The 23,271-nt window shown below is 40.9% G+C and overlaps 2 protein-coding genes across 3 annotated transcripts; both read left to right on the top strand.

Annotated features, from left to right (window-relative positions):
• Window positions 1-1,556: 1,556 nt before the first annotated feature.
• zranb2 (zinc finger, RAN-binding domain containing 2) lies at window positions 1,557-10,022 on the top strand. 2 transcript variants are annotated; one of them, XM_084067098.1, is made up of 10 exons: window positions 1,557-1,699; window positions 3,289-3,341; window positions 3,446-3,554; window positions 3,744-3,826; window positions 3,913-3,989; window positions 6,659-6,832; window positions 7,184-7,356; window positions 7,967-8,026; window positions 8,653-8,802; window positions 9,035-10,022. In XM_084067098.1, the coding sequence occupies exons 1-10, from the start codon at window positions 1,614-1,616 to the stop codon at window positions 9,090-9,092; spliced, it is 1,023 nt and encodes a 340-aa protein (XP_083923224.1). In that variant the 5' UTR covers window positions 1,557-1,613; the 3' UTR covers window positions 9,093-10,022. The 2 variants fall into 2 exon arrangements, with proteins under 2 accessions (XP_083923224.1, XP_083923223.1); XM_084067097.1 differs by having other exon boundaries at window positions 8,653-9,095.
• A 3,427-nt stretch (window positions 10,023-13,449) lies between these two features.
• Window positions 13,450-22,388, top strand: ptger3 (prostaglandin E receptor 3 (subtype EP3)). The gene is made up of 2 exons (XM_084067307.1): window positions 13,450-14,381; window positions 16,462-22,388. Exons 1-2 carry the CDS (start codon window positions 13,524-13,526, stop codon window positions 16,816-16,818), a joined length of 1,215 nt encoding a protein of 404 aa, XP_083923433.1. The 5' UTR covers window positions 13,450-13,523; the 3' UTR covers window positions 16,819-22,388.
• The last annotated feature ends 883 nt before the right edge of the window (window positions 22,389-23,271 follow it).

The raw sequence follows: 23,271 nt of genomic DNA, 5'->3' as shown, positions 1-23,271 counted from the left end.
GTGCTCATGCTATAGTGTCCAAGTGTGTTCCTACTGACCACAAGGAGATCCTCAATAGAAAACGTGTTCTTTGGTTGACTTTTCTGATTACTTTTGTTGCCATTTTTTCACTTGAGACGTTGGTCTCTAAGATGCAACCCAGGTAGGTAAAGTCATCTCTCCTTGTGATGACATTGTCGCCCACTTTGACCGTGAAGTCTTTAGCCTTGCAGAGGTTTATTCTGGACCCAAAAAGAATGCATTCAGTTTTACCCAGGTGATAGTTTGTTATCAGTTAGCCAGGTGCAGATTCTACCGAGTTCAAAGCTAAGGGCCTCCTTAGCCATGGTTCACATGACGCTTATGACAGTCATGTTTCAGGGCTAAGGGCCTCCTCAACCTGCAATCTGTCCTTGTCCGAGACCAGGAGTGCCGAGTCATCTGCGAACAAGAACAGATTGCAGTCACATGCTGATGGCATGTCGTTTACGTACACCAGGAACAGTAAAGGCCCTAGTATGCTTCATTGAGTCAAAATACATGTATTACCTCAACAACTCCTACAATTCCAAATGCTTGTCAGGGTGGGGGCGGGGTCCACAGTTCAAATACGCTTATTTGGGGGGGTCACGGCCTGAAGCGGCTGAGAACCACTGAAATAACCTATTATTACTAATGATTATTTACTACAGAAACATACAGACTGTATTACAGTATAATATATAGCTGTTGTTCCTCGCTCTGACCGCCAGGGGCGTGATGGGGAGTCTCCGGTCTGCCTGGCTTGTATTGTGTGAACTCTTCCAAGAATGAGCAGCAGCGTTGCCATGTCCTCTTATTATAAGCGACTTTGGGCTTGTTTTTCTGTAAAGTTGTTTGTAAATATTGGTTGTTTAGTTGTTTGCATTTTTTGGGGGGGCTTGTTTCTAAAGTGTAGTTGCTTATTTATGCTTGTTTCCTTTTTGTGTCAGGACCAATGGTTCTCAAACATTTTTAAGTCAATTAAGGACCCCCACATTAATTTGTCTATATGTATGTATTTTTCTGTGGACCCCCCATCTAAAAACATTTTATGCCAGGGAGTCTGGACTGGACCCCCATACAAGATTTGTGTTGAAAACAATGTCATTGTTTTCGGGTTAAAAAAAAAAAAAATAGCAAGCTCACAGTGAGCTTGAATACTGGCTATTTTCAAATAGCCAATTTAAAGGGCGAAGGGCTGGCTTCTTTTGGACTAGTTGTACGAACTCTTGTTTTATTGTTGTATGGTTTTATTGGATCTTGTTTAGTCGATACACTTATTTGTTTTAGCTCTTGCTCATTTGATTTTGCTATTTTGTCTCATCTGTTTAAGTAGGTAGGCAGAAAATGCACTTAAGACTTCTGGTGATTAGTAGTTTCGTTCCCTACCTACCTAGCTGTAGTTATGTTGAATGCACTTATTGTAAGTCACTTTGGATAAAAGCGTCTGCTAAATGACTGTAATGTAATGTAATATTTTGATAGACCTGGTTGCTTGTTTTTCTCGCAATACCTGGCAACGCTGCGCTTCCCCCAGAGTGAAGTGAACAGTGAGCACACAGCAGCCAGCCACACAAAACTAGCTTGTTAGCTAGTAGTTAGCGGACATAAACATGTCGTCGTCGGGAGGAGGAACCGGCGGCTCGACGGGGAAGAGTTTTCGAGTTAGCGACGGGGACTGGATTTGTCCCGATAAAAAGTAAGCTGTTCACACATTCTAAAGCAAACGTGCGCACCGGTTGATATAATTATTTGCATTGGAAGTCTTTTTGTTACAGGTTGAAGTTGCTGGCTGTGCTATTGCTAACACACTAACGTTAGCTACTTAGCTAGCCTAGTTCCAAAGGCCTGTCGTTACACATGTTGAGTGACTTTTGCTGTAGTCAGCGTGACAGCGTCAGCGCTAGTTAACTAGTTTAGTGAACTAGTTAGTGTCACACTTGTGTTCATTGTTCCTGCAAAGTAGTAGTTCAGAGTCAAACTGATAACTGAACAGTCACTTCGGAGTTGGGTTTAACTGTATTGTGTTGGCTAGTGGCTACCACCAGTGTTGCCATGTCGGCTTATTATAAGCGACTTTGGGCTTCTTTTACTGTAAAGTTGCTTGTAAGAATTGGTAGGTTTGCGGTTTATTGGGGCTTGTTTCTAAAGTGTAGGCGTACTTGCTTAGTTAGGCTTGCTTCCAATATTCTTTAAAAAAAATGTAAACCAGGGGTTCTAAAATATTTTCATTAATGTTTTGTGCCAGCCAGGGATCATGTGTTAGAATGTTTACAAAATATTACAAATATTCCACATTTTATTTTAAAAGTGTTTGAGTTTTGCGTTGTGAGCTTGTAGATCTGCTATTTTCAAATAGCCGATGCATATAGGTTTAAAGTGCTCATATTGCCCAAAGTTGCTTCTTTTTAGCTTGTTTTCCTAGACCCTGTTGCTTATTTCTCTCACTAAACATGGCAATACTGCCGCAGGCTACTGCTCTGCTAGCTTAACGTGGGGTTGCAGGTTGTGCAGCAGCTGCTGCTGAAAATGTCTCTAAAATGTGTTAACTCTTGTCCAGGCCTTGCCACGTCTTAAAATTTAAAATGCAGTAACATTGTGTGCTGGAAGTGTTAAATTCAGCCTCAGGCATTTTAAACCCAAACTTGCTGATGCACTGGATTCCTAGTTTAAAACCCACTATGAACCACACAGACTTGCATTCCCTTTTTTCTCCACTTCGATTTGTCATGATATTGTAAAGCTTTGGGTATTGATCTGCTCTACTGTGTAAAGTGGCATGAGATCAACGTTTGTTGTTATTTGGCGATATATAAATAAAATTGACCCTACTTGACTAACAGGTCTTAAAATATCTTGCATGTGACGTGCTGAAGCATGCAGTTACCCTGGGGCTGGCATCCAGCAGCACGGGTGTAGGGACAGTGTAGTAGAAGTATTAGCTGCCAAGGATTTCAACTACTCAGCAATATCAGATTGCAAGTCACTAGCTCATAAACATTAGTGACTGCCAAAACCAGCTTAACCACTTGAACCCCAGCATCACTACTTTTCTGGGGGGAATATTCGTCAAAAGTGGAAGATCTGCAAGCTCACAACACATCGCAACTTGTAGATCTACACCAAATGTCTTTGCAAAAAAAGTCTGTAGACCGAAAAAAGTGGTCCAAGTACAGTTGCAACTGTTATTCTGGCCACAGTTGCTACTAGAAGGAAGAATGCCTGATTGGTTGCATTACACTGAATGGACTGAAGTAATTGGTGCTATTTTGATTTATGCTCTTGCAGGTGTGGAAATGTGAACTTTGCAAGGCGGACGAGTTGTAACAGATGCGGACGAGGTAATAATACATTAAACTCTTGAGCGTTAAGCAGTACAAGACGAATGATGCCCATCATCTCAAATGACACCTTTACTAATCTGCTCTCCCATCTTGTTGTACAGAGAAAACCACAGAGGCAAAGATGATGAAGGCCGGAGGGACAGAGATTGGGAAAACTCTGGCTGAGAAAAGTCGAGGCCTTTTCAGTGCAAATGACTGGCAATGTAAAACGTATGTTATCTTGACTTGGTAACACTATACATTGTGCTACAAGCTAGGACCACAATGGAAATAAGCTCTCAAGCTTGAGTGTGTTTTATCCTTTTGACAGATATGTACAAATATATGTTCATGTACATGCAAGCTTAAATTCTCATCTCTCGTAATTAATTGTATTTGCCCTGTACTTCCTTCTTGAAGATGTGGCAATGTGAATTGGGCTAGGAGGTCAGAGTGCAACATGTGCAACACACCCAAATACGCTAAGCTGGAAGAGAGAACAGGTAACTAAATTCCAACTTTAAACTTCACAACATTACTCCGTCTGAATACCAGTTCCCCATTTGTTTATTCTATTTCCTGTTTTCAGGCTATGGCGGAGGCTTCAATGAAAGGGAGAATGTGGAATACATTGAGCGGGAAGAGTCTGATGGTGAATATGATGAGGTGAATACCGGTTTACATGGAATCAGTAGTTTTGACAATTCATAGAAGTTTGAGGTCCACTCAGTTATTCAGTGTCATTAAATGGAAATGACAAGCAGCACGTGATGTGATAATGCTTTCTATATTATCTAATCATAAAGCACTTTATTGGTGCAAAGTCTACCCTATCTTGGTGGACCACCGGCATAGTTGTCCTGCAAAATAAGTAATATAGTTCTGGATCAGTGGTTCTCCAACTTAGCATATTAGACCAGTCACATATTTTTAATAATCCGCAAGGACCACCGCACCTCCCCACCCCTCTTATCTATATATCATGGCACAACATTCTGAAATTTATGTTTGGTAGATTATTTCTCTGTTGTAACAATTCTTATTGGCAATCACCTTTTATACCGCTGGAAAGCCTGTTTATTTCCCTCTAATCTCTCAAGAACAGATTCTGCTCTGCGTTTGAATCTGTCGGTAGCCGTGTTGACAACCCGGCGCATTGGTTTCAAGTGGGCGTGCTATCAGATCAGGAAGCAGGCCGCGCTTTACCCAATCAAATGTTGTGGGCGGGATTTACGTGTGTGCCGTTCCTTCACCACTAGAAACAAGCCGAAACTCATTTAACAATAGCGTCCTCGAAGCCGACAAGACCACGGAAAGTTAGTAACATTTTAAATTGCTCTTTCATCATAGAAACAAGTGGGCGTATAACCAAAACGATCCATGTTCTTTGGGAGAATTGGTGTTAGTGTTCCGTGGAGAAATATTGTTAGTGGGAATGAAAACATAGTCGCACCACCGGAAGTGGAGCGCTGAAGGCAGACCAAAAACCCCGATTTCCTTGCGCACGGGTCCACCGTATAGCCCCCCCCAGAGCCAAGTGAAAGAGTAAAAGCAGACAGCAGAGGGCGCTGTTTCTGCTTTTTATTTGGCGATGGGTTCCCAGATTGATTTCCCTCTAGAATGGTGCCCCATTTGTAGGGAACATGCATTTGTGGGATGAGCAGCAGAGCTGAGTATTTGGGTTGCCCCCAGGAAAAGTTTTCTCTGCCAATGCCAGATGACTTATTCTGAGGTTGCTATTGACTCTTGTTTTGGGCTTCCTACAGCTACTCATAGTACCTGGGGGTAAATGGGATACCTGGGGGGTTCCATGTCTCCACGTAGGATTCGTGTCTCCACATAGTAACCCACTAACAGAGGTGTGTTAGTGGGATCCTATGGGGAGACACGGAGCACGGGATGTCCTAGACCTAGGCTGTTCCCCTCTCTGGGGGAAAACCTCCATAAAAACAGAGGGACTCGGGCCAGCAGGTGTATGGGAAAATAAAGGCCTGTTCCTTGGATAAGATTAGTGGAACTTAATGGCCTGGAGGTCTGTTGGAGTGGGATCATATGGAGAGAGACGTAGCCCCCAAAAGGTACCCTGTGAAACCCATGTACCCCCAGGTACCATTCTTCTGTGAGAGAAGAATATAAGCTCAATCAATTTTGATCAATTTCCACTCATCCATATTAGTTATATGAAAAGTATTTATTGCCCTCCAAATTAAAGTATGGCCATACTATATGGCCATAGTCCTTACATTTCCACATTAAGAATGGGGACAATTGCATTTTATTTTGCCAACCCTGTCTGTGAAGCTCCACACAGTTTCAGTCTGATATAGTGTTTTACCTTTATTTACACAGGAGAAATCCCATTGAGATACATGACGTCATGGGAGATATGGCAAACTTGCTCATTTGTCAACAGAATATAACCCACTTCAGGAATGCCACACACACAGTGACCGTTCATAATCCTGAGTTATCTTGGCACTGATGCAAGGTTTTTGTTCACGTCTTCGTGGAACTCTTGAGAAAACACTGCACTGGGTACTGTGGGCAGTTATTGATGGTGTACCTCAAAGTAGAGCCTACTTTTATTGTGTATGTTGGATCCTGCTACTGAAACTTCCATTGTGGGGATAATAAATACTATCTAGTCTTGCATTGCAAGGGGTCCCATTTCAATGTAAATCGCTAAATTATGCAATTCTAGAATTAGCACTTAGGCAAAGCTATTACTTCAGTTAGAGGCTATTATAATAATCATAGTGTTGGTGATAATGGTGAATAGACTAAACTGTATTTATCTGGATGATTGAGTGAAAGCAGCAACAGCTAAAAGGGCCATTTACTGGTCAGAGATGATGGTCTTCATTCAATTCATTCGTTGTACCATTTCTAAACCATCTCATCTAAATCAACTACGAATGAACATCATATGCTAGTTTTCCTCACTGACAAGTCACACAGAAAATGGCAGCCTATGTAGTATTGGAATGATGAATAGAATATAATTGCGTATAAGAACATATTGGCTACAGCACCCTATTTGTATTTTTGTCCATTGTCTCATACTGAAGTGCTGCTATGACAACTGAATTTCCCTAGAGGGATCAATAAAGATCTATCTGTCTCTTTGCTAAACAATGACAGAGTGGATGTTCAGATCCTTGCCCAAGCGTATAATCTGATTCATAACCTGATGGACCTGGATGAATAGCATGGAGGTATTTAGTTATCCCTAGTAAATCACAAGCAGTGGGTCTGAGTGTTTTTGAAGCCATTGATCAAAGAGGTTTGCATTGTGCCAAGCAACTTATGCAGAGCATTTTGTCTCTGTTTCACAGTTTGGGAGGAAAAAGAAAAAGTTCCGGAAACCCTCAAAGGATGGTGAAAAGAAAGAACCGCCGAAAGTTGCTGCTGCTGCTGCTGCTGCTGCTGCTGCTGCTGCTGCTGCTGATGACGACGATGAGGATGAGGAAGATGACGAAGAAGGAGACCTTTCTAAATACAAGTTAGATGTGAGTTTCAGTGGCTGAAACCATACTTTTCTATCCCAAGTGCAATGGACCTGTTTAATGAAATCCATCATTGTAAAAATCTCATGCTCTTAGGTTCAGAACCATGACTTTGGTAATCAGATGTCTTGAATTTAAATAGTTAACCCATAAGGTGCTTTTCTGGTGCATAAGGTTACTTTCTTACAGATGATAAAGAACGTAATCAACCTTTTTCTCTGACTGGTGGAGATTTGACTTTTGGTTCTTGTGTATCCCAATAAACACGCAGCACAAATCGGTCAAGCACACTATGAACCTCCGCCAGCCCCCAATGTAACGCATCAATCAACAAATTACTCTTTGCGTCCTCAGGATGATGACGACGATGAAGACGGGGACCTCTCTAAGTATGACCTGGACGGTGACAGTGACGAGGAGAAGAAAGAAGGAGAGGAGGAGAAGAAGAAAAAGGACAGCCGCTCGGGCTCGTCTCGCTCTCGTTCGTCGTCTCGCTCCTCCAGCTCAAGTTCCCGGTCCAGGTCCAGGTAAAAGGGTACAGGTCAAGGGTAACTCCAGGCAAAATGTCAGTATCAGCTCAATCTTCCTTCTAACTTAAATAATCCATGTCATTTTATAAGTGTCCTGTTGTGGTGATTTTTGATTGTCCTTTTCTCCTTTTACATTTAATTTGACCCGTCCCCCATTCTGTGGTGTAAGACATGTTTGTGTGAATGGTCTCCTTTTATAATACAAATATATTGTAATGCAAAGCCTTGTTCTTGGTTTTCAGCACTGTTTATATTATGACTTCAAATGAAGAGAGCTCATCTGGTTCTTGATGGATTCAATGTAAAACCGTATACAGTAGTTCAGCCCTTTAATAGAAACTGCTTCATTTTGATGAATTTGTTTTTGGGATGGTCTGTTTTTGGAATTGTAACAATATGCATTTTGATTCGACTGCCGATTTAATTGTTTGTTACGGATATCCATCTTAGGACTGCTTAACAGTGACATAACACACTTGTTATGGTGCTGTAGATTAATACAAATGTAATTGTTAAACTCGATCCATTGTTATGTGAACCACCATGTAATTCCTCCCATTTCAGCTTGTTCAGAAGATATTGGAAAAGGGTCTTTTCTGTTTTTCAGATCCCGTTCTAGAAGCTCATCAAGTTCCAGATCTGGATCGCGCTCCAGGTCCCGATCCAGGTGAATGAGGTGACATGCATTCTCTCGCTTTAAAAGAGAGAGTGTATGTATCTGGGCCCAAGCCTCCGGAGCCCACCTTGCGTTAGCCGCTAGTTGAAATATACGGGAGAGACGATACCACATTCTCCTTATATCTGCCACTTAATGCAGATCAATTCTACTTTTAATTATAAGGCCAATGCCAACTTGTAAATTATTCAATTGGATCTTATTCACCTGACTAATGTAAGGTTAGACCGAGTAGAATTAGGACCATCCATCAATAATGCAGATGTTGGATTTCCCTTTAATCTGCTGACTTTAAATCTTTGATGTTGCAAAGCCTCAGAGCCCTGAATAGAGAGCTGGGTCTTTATTTATCAAGCGTCCGAGTGGAAGTGCTGACTTGGCCTGCAAACCAGGTTGCCTTGAGCGGTGATGTCAGCATAATTTGAAAGGCCCTGAAAACTACCCTTGGGTCATATTTTATTCTCTTTAATCCAAAGTGCATGGGTCAAAATACCTTCTTGTACAATGGAAGCTTATGTCAGTGCTCCAATTCGGTGAAGCTTGATAAAATGGCTGTCCCAGTTTGAGGTGTGTCCCCAGCCTCACTGACTCCCCTGCTTGGTTTATCCCTCTAAAAGATCCAGCTCGAGGTCTGGAAAGGGCTCCTCTCCCCGGAAGAGGTCGCACTCGCCCTCCTCCTCGCCAGAGAGGAGACGAAAACGCAGTCGCTCCAGGTCTTCATCTGGTGGGAGGAAACGGAAGCGCTCTAGATCCCAATCGTCCGAAAGGTTTGGGGTTTCTGTGGAATACCACAAGTGGTGTACTCTTACTATTGTTAATAACTTTCCTCATTATGTTACTCATGGGATTGTTGATTTTTCTATATATCTATATTTACAGTTTTACCATCTCCATATTGGTGTTGAACTGTGCATGTTCTGATGATGTTCATAAGTGAAGGTTTGATAACTGAGCTTCGTCACCTGACTTCTTCCCGTGGTTGTTTTTGTGTGATTTCAGACGCGGCGGACAGTCCTCCGGATCCTCCCATTCTGGCTCCAGTTCAAAAAAGAAATAGCTTAAAACGGCCCTTAAAACAGGAAAACAAACCATTAGTACAAGTGCATGTTGTGTTCTAAGAAAAGGAAAGAAAACAAACCCAGCCAGTTCATTTATGCTGTTCTTAATAATCCCAACCTTGCAGTACACATCGTATATCCATGAAAAGAAGAAAGACGGTGAATCCACTTCTTTCTTGTTAACTGTCATTACACTTTGCCTTTTTAACGCCGCCTACATCCCAGTCTGTGATGACTTATATTAAATGTCTGAGAAACATTAATGTCTGATCCTGTAAGAGAAACAATTCTGCCGTGAGGAGGTTGTGTCCACTTTGTTCTTTTTTTAAGCCCATTTTGATGACTGTCATGGTAGCATTACATTTTATTCCACTCATCTTGTGGGGATTTAGTTTTGTATGGATTTAAAATAACTTGGAGGCTCACTGTATAGTGGGTTTCAACATCTGCCTTTTGAGATATAATCCAAAAATGCTATGAAAATATTGTTCATAGTTTGATTTGGTGATCAATTTTCTTTGTTTTATGTTGAAGGTAAGTATTTCTTTTTCTTTGTGATATGTCTTGTTTTTATTAATTGGCAGTAATTTGAACATGTTCTCTAACTTGGTATTAAAAATACACATTGCAATGTTGTAATGTAAACGTTGAGACTTATAAACAATAAGTTATTTTAGATCAGTTTCTAAGAATGAAAACATTTTCAATTAATGCCTGTAATGAGATTTTCATGCAATTGACCATTTTCAGCCAACTGTTTTGTAAAGCTAAAAATTGATCAAATTCAAGATGAGTGCAGCCAGACAGTAGACTAAACATATCAAATTATTTCCTCAGTGACAGCATTTATAGAATGTGGTTATCGGGTCTTTTGTTGGATAAATTAACTCAAATGTAAACAACATGTAAATAAACTCCTGTCTAAGTAATTTTGTTCTTAAAATGTGTTTTCCCTACAAAGGTGTGGACTTAAACTCAGATATTTATTCTGTTGTAGCCTATTTGAAGACTGTATTAATTCCCAAATGGCGCTTAACGAATATGGCTTCATGGTTATTCTTACTTAATATTGTCAACACGATTATTGGTAGTAAGTATTTGTGGTGCACAATTTGATTTGTGTTTTCATTGTCTTAAATTGTGCGTATGGGTGTCATAAGCCATTAACCACATTATGGTAGGCCATGTATAGGCCTAATTGCACCTGATTTTGTTGAGCCTTATGGAGAGATGGGTTGTACAATCTAAAGGCCAGTCCACACTAATGCAACTCCTTGCAACATGCAAGTACTTGCAACCATTATCCTCAATGGCAGTTGCAAGGCATTGGTGTGACATGGTCTTAAACCTACTTTGTTGCCAGGAGTTGTGACTAATTGCATTGGTGCGGTTTGGCCTTTAATGGTAGTGTAAGTGATTTCCTTTGATTCAAGTAAGTGTTGAATATCTATATTCTGATAGTACTCCTTGCTATAGTGTGTTTGTTCAGCTCCTTATTAAATAGAAAGTCCATTTTCAGGTTGGGATATACATTTTATCCAATCAGGATAGAGACCTCAAACAGGTTATAGATTAAACAAATTAAATTGGAATTGATGACAAAGAAATGAGCAGACAAAATTGTAACCGAAATATTATAAAAAATAAATTGATAAATGGGTACTCTGTTTATTAAAGCGATGGGGAGACTCCTGTTACTGAACAAACATTCTATAGCAATGATTACTATCAGAATATAGTGCTTTAACCTTTTTTTAAATGTTTTTGTTTTAACCAAAAAATATAACTTGCTCTACCTTTTTAAGGTTATTAACTCATTGTTAAAGGGTGGGGAGCTTGAACAGCTGACAAAGTACAATTTGAATACTAAACTATTATTATTGAAACATAAAAATGAACTAAGCTATATCATATATTTTCCATGTAGCTACTGAAATCATGATCGTTGACAACTCAAGCTAAACCCGCTTGTGTAGGATACTACAGCGAGGCAGTAGGCCTACAGCCTTGGTCAAAACATGTCTTGCCTTTCTCGTTCTTGTCGAGAGGTGGCACTTGTTACACCCAATAGAATAGGCTAGACTAGAGCACTGTTTCCCAATCAGTATGGGTTTCCGAGGCTACCCAATCAGTGGTTCGCGGACACATTTTTATGGGTCACAACTCAAAAGTAGCTTATCCCTTCATATTTTGTTTCCTACACTTTGTTTTGAATTATTTCAAAACCTTCCCCAAAAAAAATCGTGAATTTTCCAAAAGAATTTTGGAACATTTTCATGAATAAAAGAAAATCAAAGATACTTCCATAAATTGGAAAACATTTTTTTAAAGAAGTAGTGAAAATTGCCGATCTACACACTATGTGAGCTTGTAGATCTGCTATTTTCACTAGTTTGGGACATCTGATTTCTCTTTTGGGTCTTCAGCTAAAACGTTTGGGAATCCTTGATCTAGAGGAGAAAGTAGTGCAGGGCAGCTGAGCGCACATGATCCAACCAAAGTCAGGTACAGACGCAGGACAAAATAAGGGGGGGGGGGTCGAATCAAGTTCCCATATTTGTATTTGATTTGTTACTGCAACGTTGCAACTTATCGTGTTCAGAGTCAGTTCAGTGGACACTAGTGTTCTCCATCTATTCAACTGTCCAACGTGCAATTCCAACCTGGTCAAAGTGACCTACAGTAGAAGGCTAGAATGTCCTACATCCATGGTGGGTGGGGGGTAGGTTTAGCAACGTGCGCACTTTGATTTTCGTTCCATTTTGTAAGACATTTTATTCACCTGATGCGTTTGAACTGCGTCACGGCGGTCACGTGACTAAAAGTCGATTATTTCATGTTGCGTTTGAATAAGCTACAACACCAGAAACAGAAAGGGTTTTATTTGATTTAATCTCAGCATTCCACGTGTTGTGTTGAGACGTTGTCCTTTTGGAGCCACTGTTCATTCCGTTATCCGTAATCAGAATGTGAGCCACCATGATGACTGACTGACTGACTGACAGAACTCAACACAATAACATGTCATTTCTGGAACAATCAGTCATGATGTGATATAATCTCCAACATCACCCGTCGTGTCAGTGTGTGCAAGCATGCGTGTTTTACTACTGACTCTCAGTGATGGAAGAACTTGAAGTACACGCATGTTTTACTAAGTATCAATACCACCATGTAGGAATACTCTGTTACAAGTACAAGTCCAGTATTAAAAATGTTGCCTACTTGAGTAAAAGTACAAAAGTATTGGCGTCCAAATATACTTGATTGAATACTTTATTAGCAGTTTGGAAAGTACAGGAAAGTAGCCTACAGTTCAATACAAGGTCTGCTGGATTTTAAACCCAAGAAAGCCTATGGCTTGTTTTCATTGGGGTCCTTATAAGTAGGCTACTAAAAGTAAAAGGCTACTCATTGTGCACAATATCCCATTTCATATGTTTCAAAATGTATTAAAAAAATCATTTGTAAATAGCAGATCTACAAGCTCACAACACCAGTGTGAGTTTGTAGATCCGCTATTTTCAAATAGCATGGCTGAAGTGGTTAATGTATGTTTCACAAAGTAACTAGTAGCCTAGCTAAAGTTTTCAAATAATTGTAGTCGAGTAAAAGTACAATATTTGCCTCATGTAGTGGAGTAGAAGTAAAATCATTGGAAATACTAAAGTAAAGTACAAATACCTCAACATGTACTTAAGTACAGTAGGGCAGGCTACTTGAGTGCATGCACTTAGTTTACTTTCCACCACTGCTGACTCTGAGCATCAACCACTGACTGCCTCAGTGGTTCTCAAACCTTTTCATGTCAAGGACCCCAAAATGAATATGTAGGTCTACTTTTTGGGCGCAGATCAAAATATATTGTAGCCTACCACTACCAGGCAGGTAGGTTAAAATGTTTAAAAGAAACATTTCCAAATTATTATTTTATAAAATATACTTTGAAAATGGCCGATCTACAAGCTCACCACATGTCACGTGATCCCATTTCCATGCGTTGCAGATCGGCTATTTTCAAATAGCCTAGCTGATGTATTTAGGGATAAAGTGGCTAAAATGATTTTGATACCCCCCAACGGCCCCCTGGGGGTCCCGGACCACGGCCACTTTGAGAACCACTGCCATAGAGCATTGTGTAGGCTATAGCAGTAAAGTCCTGAATCTTATATGAACACTCAGGATTTTACAGTGTGCAGGGAGCAGAAATATCCTTTGAAAAATACGGGACCGTTTTGTAATGCATTTCTATTCCCTGGGCGCGCAGCGCATTAAGGAGTCCCGCGCCACGCCTCCAGTGCTTAAAGGGTCCGACGCGCTTTTACGCGCAACAGTTTTGCTGAAGCAACTTGGAGGAGGATGTGTAACTCGTACAGTAGTGGACATACAGGACATGTGCTGCTGTGTATAAGCTCATCGTCAACGAGAGGATGACTTCGGAAAACTGCGACTCCTCTCTGAACCCCTGGCTGGGAGAGATGCTGGACTCTAACGTCTCCAAACCGTTACGCGACGGCGGCAATAATGTCACCAAAAGTGGCGTCGTTTGCCGATCGGTCTCGGTCGGCTTCCCCATCACCATGATGGTCACGGGCATGGTGGGCAACTCTCTGGCTCTCATACTGGTCTACATGTCCTACAGGAAGAAGGAGAACCTGCGCAAGAGGTCTTTCTTGCTGTGTATCGGATCGCTGGCGCTGACGGACCTCTTCGGACAGCTGCTGACCAGTCCGATCGTCATATCGGTGTACCGGGCCGGCCTGAAGTGGGAACGCATCGACCCGTCGGGCGGACTGTGCGCCTTTTTCGGCGTGTGCATGACCACCTTTGGCCTGTGTCCCCTGTTCCTGGCCAGCGCCATGGCCATCGAGAGGGCTCTGGCGATCACCAGTCCCCACTGGTACTCCAACCACATGAAGACCTCCGTGACCAAGCAGACTTTAGCGGTCATCTGGTGTCTGGTGCTGCTCTTTGCCTTGTTACCCGTGGCTGGGGTCGGGAAGTACACGCTGCAGTGGCCAGGAACATGGTGCTTCATCAGCACCGGGGACAGAGAGGTCAAGGGCAACATGTTCTTCGCCATCACGTTCGCCGTGCTGGGGATATTCTCCCTGCTGGTGACTTTCTCCTGCAACGTGGTGACCATACGAGGACTGGTGGTTCGCTGCAAGACCAAGTCTGGCACTTCTTCTCAGTCCTCCAAGCAGTGGGAGCGACTCACCACGGAGACTGTGATCCAGCTGATGGGGATCATGTGCGTGCTGCTCATCTGTTGGGCTCCTTTACTGGTAGGTTTTATTATACGCGATAGCATACATCAGTGGTTCTCAACCTTTTCAGGCTGTGACCCCCTAAAATAATCACATTTGAGTTTGAACTGGGGACCCCCCCACCCTGACAAGGACTTGGAATTGTAGGAGTTGAGGCATTACATTTAGTTTGACTCAGTTCCACAGATGAATATTGTGAAAATAGCAGATCTACAAGGCGTTGAGCTTGTAGATCTGCTATATTTTCAAAATATTTCCCCCCTTCTTATATTATTTGACAATTTGGCCAATGCTTGACCAGTTTGTATAGTATAGTTTGTTGATTACTTTTGATGCAGTAAGGATATTTTTCTTTTCTTTCTTTTATTTGTTGAGGTATTAAAAAAGTCTTAAAAGTCCTTAAATTGTCACTTCACTGTCATCTGGGGGTGGGGCGGGGGCTGATCATGTGGAGATCCCCCTGGGGGTCCCGACCCACAGGTTGAGAACCACCGGCTTACACGTCTTCTTGACCCCTAGAAACAATAAGACGCCATGCAATTGCAAAGATGAAAGGATATTTCACTTCTCAATGTACAGAATGAATCCGTACAGAATCAAAATAAAAATGTAAATTGCTGATTTTTTAACTTACTTGGTGCATAAATGTCAGTGACACTGCTGAATGGCGTGTATTTAATAAGCCTACTCTCATGATTCACAAACTAGAGGCCAGTCTTAAATAGATTTAATTGTCTGATGCCTGTCACAATGTGTCACATATACTCTTATATATGTGGCAGCCACTTATACTTATTTGTGTCTATGAGCTGCAGGTTGCTGCTAGCAAGAGGCAAGATGAGAAGAGCTGCTTTATTGGTAGCATAGTTTAATTAGGCAATTAGCTAAACTAGCTTTGCACTTGCCCGCCTCTACACACACACACACACACACACACACACACACACACACACACACACACACACACACACACACACACTCACACTCACACTCACACTCACTCACTCACTCACTTACTGTCTGTTTTGCCTCTGTTTCACTTCATGCCCCCCCACACTCTTATTCACACGCACGCACGCACACACATGCAAATGCACGCACACACTACTGGTCCTGCATGCTTCCTTTGAGAGGCTGTTTTGCCATTATGAGAATCCACTTAGCTGAGTCCTGTTTGGGGGGCCTGCACAGTGTGTTATGATGTCATGTGCTGTCAGTCATACGTGTAATAGTCCCACCGAGGATATTAATAGAAACCACAGGACTGGTGATTGGTGAAGTGAATGTGTAAACTATCAACAGAATGGTATGACAGTGCTGTTTTGTTCCTGGCAGCGTGGCCATAGCCGGATAGCTGACTCACTGTCACAAACAAAAAAAAACAAAAAAAGAAGCAACATAATTTAAGAGAGTGCCTATAAAGTCAAAACTGAGCGCATAGCTGTGAATAATAGATAGAAAATAGAATAGAACATTTTTATAGCTTAACTTTTATAGAGTCTAGACCCAGACCTATCTGCTAGTTGCAGTAACTATGTATTTATTGAAGCGTATTTGAAAAGTCACACATTCAGTTTTCTTATCAGTAATGACTGTACCCATAAAGTCTACAAAATCCAATGCAACAGTGTGTTTTATATGGGACCAGAGATACTGTGAACCTCTGTAAAAGTAGCCTAATCTGTTTCCGGACTCACCAAAGCTTAAAAACATGAATATCTATTCACAATTCTTCAAGTCCATACATTCATATAGGGCTTTGTTTTGAATAGCCGGTCCTTGTGATATAAAGACCATATGGTAATTAGACAATAACCTATGGTTATATACTGTGCCTACATGTAAATCAACGGTGCCTGTATACATGCAAATCAAACACTCAGTCCCTAGAACTTGCAATTATCATCTCATGATGCTTTCAACAAGCAGCACGCAAAAAAAATGACAGTTGGTCAACACATTTTCAGCTGAAAATATGTCAATTTTGCCAAGCAACTTTAGTTGAAAGGGTTGTGTGACAAAGTGCATTTCTCAAATATGTCTCAATGTAAAAAAAAAAAAACAACAACATTCATTTCCTGTTACAATCTCTTCCAAGGTGCTGATGCTGAGCATGATCTCCACCCAGACCTCCTCCCATCACTGCAAGTCACTGAGCTCCCCCACCTCCTCCTCCACCTCCTCCTCCTCCTCCTCCCTCTCCCCGAGCAGGGACATCCACCTAGACTGTAACTTCTTCCTCGCTGCCATCCGCCTGGCCTCCCTCAATCAGATCCTGGACCCCTGGGTCTACCTTCTCCTCAGGGAGATCCTGCTCCGCAAGTTCTGCATGGTGGCCAACGCGGTGTCCAACTGCTCCGTTGAAGAGCAGAAGGAGCAGCAGACAGCCCTGCAGGATGCCCTCAACAAGCCGAACCCGGACGCCAATGGCCTTCAGAAACCAGAAGCCGAGTAGTCTTCTCACCTGGGTTTGCAGAGGAAAGCGTGTACGTGCTAAGTTAACATTTCAGATTGAAATGTATGAGCCAGGAATAGCTTGATTGTGTTGAATCACTTGCTGTAAGTTGCTCTGGACAAGAGCACTAGAGGACAAGAGGTACATTTCCAGTAGATCCTGAGAGGGATCCAGCAAATGGTCCGTTTTTTGACTCATTAACCAGGGCAGATTTGTTTGTTTCAGGATACAAACAAGAAAGTTGTCCAGGACAATGCTTTCTGAAAATGAGGATTAGCGTGGGATGAAAACTGTTTCCTGCCTTGCCCGCGGATGGATATTGTGCAACAAAGAGACAAAGTAGTGTCTGTTGCTGCTGTTTGAGTAAAACCAGCCAAACCTCCCCATGTGCACTTATTTGTGTTTAGCTTGAAACACATTCCATTTCAAGTCACCTTACCACCAGCATGTAGACTGGTGACCTGGTCACTTCCTGTCCCAGACTTTCAGAATCAATGTCCCCCTGGGGGATTCGGTACAATACAGACCTACAGTACCAAACGTGGTATAATTAGAAACAGCGGTCATAAAGGTGCCAGGAAATGTCACTTTGTCTGCGTTTTTTCAAAAAAAATCAATCCACCACGCTCAAGCATCTCATCAATGGTTCTTCTGTTGAATCCATTTGGAAATGGATGAAAACCGTATAAGCATATACTCAAAGGTGCATTTCTGGTTCTTTCCATTTTCTGTGCCTGTTGAGGTCAGTGGCTGTTTGTGAGAATAGTTCAGTTCAGCTCCATTTCCGTTTATTCATACAAATAAAGTTTAAATACAACTACATTCATATAAGACCTACGGGAGATATGTGAAATGGGACACCCTGATAAGCTATCTGAAGTTTGAGAATAGAGGCCCAGACACTAAGCAAATAGTATTTAAAATACAAATATTGTCTAAATTTGAAAAAGTGCATGCACAGTACAGTATTATACAGTAACATTTACAGCCTACAAAACACTGAAGATTAACCTAAGCCCCCCAAGACCATTAAATATGTAAAATAATACAATAAATAAAGACATAGGGCAAGTAGGGGAAAACAGTATAGTTTGAAGCCTCTGAACTGCCACATGCAAAATCAAGGACAACTTTAATGATAGCTTAATGTTGTGACTTTTCATGAATGTACCTCAAATAAGAGGGGCTGTAAATCACTTGAGACTAGTTTTTATTACCATTGCCATCTGAAATATAACTTTTATAAAAGACAAAAAAGGGATCAATCTGATGTTGAAGCATAAACTAAGAACTGGAGCCAATTGTAGAATATTACATACAGTATATTGATGAAAAGTGTAAGAATTATTTATTTATATTTGTGGTAGATGCACAGTTAGTTGTCATTTCTGTAGTTAATAGTGAAGATGCAACCTTATGAACTTATGTAATGATTATGAATGTTAAAATATATGTAGTGGTTCTGCCAGTACAATGTGAATATTTTAGGTTCTCCGTTCTCCCTTTTGAGTCTGTGAGACATTGGGTGGACACACTATAACTCATTGTACAGGCCAACACGTGAAACCCAAAGTCAGTGAGGAACAAGTTGACCGTTTGTGCCAACTACCATTGCCAGATCTTGGGTGACAGGCTGATAAGGTGGTTACAGAATACAGAGATGTGTCTAGCACGGTCAACGTGTCCTTGAACAAGAAAATAAATCCTAGTCTGCTCAATGCTCTGACCCTGCACTATGAAAAGCTTTTATGTGTCTAGGAGGGGTGCAATGAGAGCATTATCCATTTGTCTGTGACTGACTTATGCTGCTGCAAATTTTAATATCCGTAGTCATTAGCATTGACATACAAAAAATAAGATTAACAATATGAATTATCTAGAAATCAGGTTATCAGACTACTGTGAGGAAGATTGGTTTTGCTTTGTGCGAAGGGAGTCAACCTACTTCTTGCCCTAGGCTTCAACGCATTATTTCACCATTGTAGGATCACATGGATGTTGTCAAGAAGCTATGGTTCTCGTATTTACAGTAGTCGTTTTTAATGTTGGTGATCTAGGATACGAAAATTGTTGGATTTAGTGTAAATATTCCCCGAATAACATCGTCATATTGAGGGCTGATCATACCTCACAGAGCACTGGGGTCAAAGGTTAACTCCAGGACACAGTGCAATTTGCATGTATTTAAATAGAAATATGACATTATTTTCACAGTTCTCTTTGATGGTATTTATTTGCATAAACTCATTTACATATTTATCCTTCTCAGGGACACTTACTGTACATGCATTCAGAGCACTGGTTCTCAAAGTCTGGTCCGGGGACCACCAGGGGGTCCAAATGGACCCTTACAGGTCTGTAACTCTGAGAGTGTACAAATGGTCTTTTCGTATGCTTTTGACTTTAAATGAACACTGAGAATTGTACAGTGTAGATTGGGGTCCCAAAGATATATGTATATTTGAATGGTTCCGGCATTTGTACATTCTCAGAGTTACTGACCGACCGTAAGCGTCCATTTGGACCCCTGGTGGGGCCCCAGACCAGACGCTGAGAAACAGTGCATTCAGACTCATGTCAGTGCGTAGCTCAAGAACAGTTTGACAGGGTTAGTTTAGACACATTGATGGCAATGAAAACCTTTGGCATTCTGGTTTCGGGACTATCTGTCTTATTACCAAGTGTGACATCCCATCACTCTGCCACTCTGCCGAGCCAACAATATGCATTAACCACATGAACCCTGTTCTGGGGGTGAACATTCTGCGGACATAGCCGATCTACAGGCTCACTGCGTATTGTTTTGCATTGCGTTGTGAGCTTGTAGATAGATATTTCCTGTGAAGGGGTTTGGTGTTAAAGGGAAAACCCTATCCAACTAGGATTTTAAACAACAGATACTGTAATCTGCCTTGGCCCGCCTTATCACACCTTTCAAATGTGAAAACACACACACACACACACACACACACACACACACACACACACACACACACACACACACACACACACACACACACACACACACACACACACACACACACACACACACACACACGTTCAGAAATGATGACCCTGTCGGTTATCTATGTGTGAGACAGCCATCTGGAAGATGTGTGATTTCTGTTTTCCATGTGAGTGATTTTACATTAGTACAGTAGTGTCTCTTTCAATGATTGTCAAATCAGTACCTGGTTCAGTGACTTGCTCCAAGCCTTACCTAGGCTTGTGAGAGAAAAGACATGCCATTGAAGGAAACAAAGTAGAAGTGTACAGTATAAGATAGCAGTTGTGTTTGGTGGTCAGTATTTTGCACAGAAACGAATGTTACTCTTTCACTACAGACCTTTTTTGTTTATTCATGAGCTCATTGCTTGAATGTGCCATCAGGTCTGAGTACCTTATGTGTAGTAAAAGTGCTAATTTATTATTTTATGAGGGCTGGGTTTACTTAATTTACAAGTGATTGGATGTGGTGTTCAATTTAATGAAGACTCAATTGAGTGCTCTTGTGGCTAAGCATTCAGAACAGCTATTACAAGCTGCTGTTTGCCTTATGTATCACTTAGTAACATTAACTGGACCTTGGATCTTGTTGCTGAATGTAAATTGTACATTTCTGCAATTTAGATTCAGGAACAAGATCCAGGGTTAGGCCTGTGCATCTAACATACCGATTAGCAAATTAATTCACGAGTTGTTGCAGGATGAAACAGTGCGTGGGATGATCTATATTACATTTAATTGGAAATCATTTTATGTAATTAACTCAAACATTTCCCTACTAAACTCCCACTTTTTCAGAGAATAATGAATATGTAAAGGAACATCACAAAGTAGCTTTTTCGCGGTGTTTCGCCTCTCATCCAAGAACATTTTAAAGGCTGAGCTACACTTTCACATGGCTCTGGAGTTCTACAGTAGAGAAGGAAATGAGGACAATCTTCTCTTTTTCTAGACGAAATACTCAGTCCAATTCAGCACTCCTTAATGGATTCAATAATGGCAGACATTATGTTTGCAGACAATGTTTCCCATGCTTTTGCAGAACACAATTTGCTCTCGTGAATTATGAATGTACAATAAGGAATGCACAATGAGACCAGGAACACTCTGCAGAGCAGTGTGGCAAGTCTATTAACTTTCTTGTATTGGCCATTAAGATTAAATCTTTGAAGATAATAATAGATTAAATATTGAACAGTTGCACAGCAAAATCCAGTGTTCTTCTGTAAAAAGAAAAGGTACTTTTTTACACTTTCAGAGTTAAATTAACACTCCAGATTGTACTGTTTGCTTCCGGTATTTTGTGTTGAGTGTAATTGAGTGTAATTACCCCCATACTAAGATAGACACCTGTCTGCATTGCAATTAACGCTTTTTTCAAAGTATTGAATCTCTTTATAGTACAGGCCCCGGAAATGTAGTATAGTAGAAGAGCGCTTTCTAAGATGTCTGGTGTCTAAGATGTCTGGGCGGACTGACAATTATGGTTAGCATAATTGGTTAAGAGAGGGGTTTTAGGCACGAGGAGAGCAGGCCAGTTGGCCTGGAAATTACCCACCAGAGTGGTGGTCCACAACCTCAAAGGGGGGAGGGGGGAGGGCACAGTTACATAATGTTATGAATGAGGCTTTATGAGGCCTGGAGAATCTACTGTTGCCAGCTGGCTGCATCTTTGCTCATTTAAGTCACTCATGCACACTGATGATGTACTGCTGTGTCTCGTTAAAGATGAGTCACTTGACACAAACAGTTATGGCTTCCACTTAGAGACAAAAAGAGAATATTTCAGACAAAAATTTGTGGTTAGTAATTTCTTGACTCACATTGTCGTTTGACTTATTTGGCTGATTTAGCTAACAATGTGTATCTTCCCAAAGAAAGTGATGGAAAATATGCATCCTTATTAAATAGTCTAACATTTTCATCATGTTGTTCCTCCTTTGAACATAGAATTAACTAATTCAAAGTAATTTGTAGAACAAGAATTGTCCTATAGTCACCACACTGATAAACAATTGTCTTACACAATGTTTTAACCACTTAAACCCTAGACACGAAAATAGCTGATTTACAAGCTCACCGAGCTTGTAGATTTTTGAAAACGTAGAAATTTGTGAACACTAGGTTAAAAGTGGTTAAAGGAATATGGAACCACAGGTGCATGCTGACTCAGAAAAAGAAAAAAAAGAACTGGTTGAGCTCCTACGAGCCACTCACTCCCACCAGCCAAGACTTCGCTACTGAATGTAAATGCATTCCTGATGTTTATCAGGAGACCAGGAGTGTTCTTTCAAATGTTTCTTCTGTTATGCATCTGCTTATGAATGTTAAACAGGAACATTGTGTTCCATGAAGGGAATTCTTTCACACTCGCAAGACTCTGGGGCACGAGAGCAATCTTCACAAACTCACTCACTCACACACACTCGCTATTGTTGGCATGCTTGTCACCTTCTTCATCTTGTACTGTACATAGCTGAAGAAGGTTGTGAATTAAGCAAGCTTGTATTGTCTGTCTTCTTCATGTGGATGTAGTAGATAAGAGCCTGGCCATTACCAGAGTTTTGGGTCTGATGCCGATCTCGATTTTTGTTTCAAATATTTTTTATTGTGAAGCACAGGATAGGATTATACATTTCTGTTCATATACATGGATTGCTTCCTTTTTTCCCAAAAACAAATAGACATATACACAAAATAGACAGGTAAAATGAAAAGAATAGCCTACACTCAAACTTAAGCAAAAAACAAAAGGACCCCCCCGCCTCCGTTCCCCCTCCCCAGAAGTGCAACATTTTCTAATCAATTTGAAAACGTAGAATTGACAAAAGTTTCCATTTGAGAACATTTAACATTGTAAGCAAAAAAAAAAGGATACAAAATACAAACTTTTGATACATAATACATAAACGGAAATGTATTTTACTTAATCCCTATTCCAAAATCTGCGAGCTCACAATGCATCACGTTTGCAACACATTGTGAGTTTGTAGATCTTCTATTTTTGAACTATTTCGAAAACCTTTGAAACATTTCTGCTATAATGACATGCCCAAAATAGGACTGCCACTGAAAGTGGTTAACCATCATGACACATAATCGCAGATACCAATGTCATTTAAAAAAAAGGAAAATGATGGCAGATTTATCGACCAGACTGATCAGTCGGGCCCTAATGTAGATGCATTATTTATCTTGACTGCATGCAAGGTATCCACTTATGTCTTTAATGAAGTGTATCACGTGAAATATTGTTGAAGTGGACATCTGTATGTGCCTGCAGTAAGTGTCCTTTGGGCACATGAAGTATGTTGCCCTCTACTTGACTTGTCTAAATATCAAAACAACAGGCATTGCATTTTTGATTCATTTTCCCTTGCTGTTTATTTCTGTGTTGGTGTACCATTTGAAATACAATTAAAGAATATCGACATATTTTTTCAATAC

The sequence above is a fragment of the Gymnoscopelus microlampas genome, assembly GCF_963454915.1.
Source record: "Gymnoscopelus microlampas genome assembly, chromosome: 9".
NCBI lineage: Eukaryota > Metazoa > Chordata > Actinopteri > Myctophiformes > Myctophidae > Gymnoscopelus > Gymnoscopelus microlampas.
This window is presented reverse-complemented; position numbering and strand designations above follow the sequence as displayed.

Bases quoted from the DNA above. Each gene is read 5' to 3' on its own strand.
- ptger3 (XM_084067307.1), top strand. From the start codon at position 13,524: ATGACTTCGGAAAACTGCGACTCCTCTCTGAACCCCTGGCTGGGAGAG. The intron at 14,382-16,461 runs GTAGGTTTTATT...ATCTCTTCCAAG, and splicing joins TCTGTTGGGCTCCTTTACTG to GTGCTGATGCTGAGCATGAT.
- zranb2 (XM_084067097.1), top strand. From the start codon at position 1,614: ATGTCGTCGTCGGGAGGAGGAACCGGCGGCTCGACGGGGAAGAGTTTT. The intron at 3,342-3,445 runs GTAATAATACAT...CTTGTTGTACAG, and splicing joins TTGTAACAGATGCGGACGAG to AGAAAACCACAGAGGCAAAG. The intron at 7,357-7,966 runs GTAAAAGGGTAC...TCTGTTTTTCAG, and splicing joins AGTTCCCGGTCCAGGTCCAG to ATCCCGTTCTAGAAGCTCAT.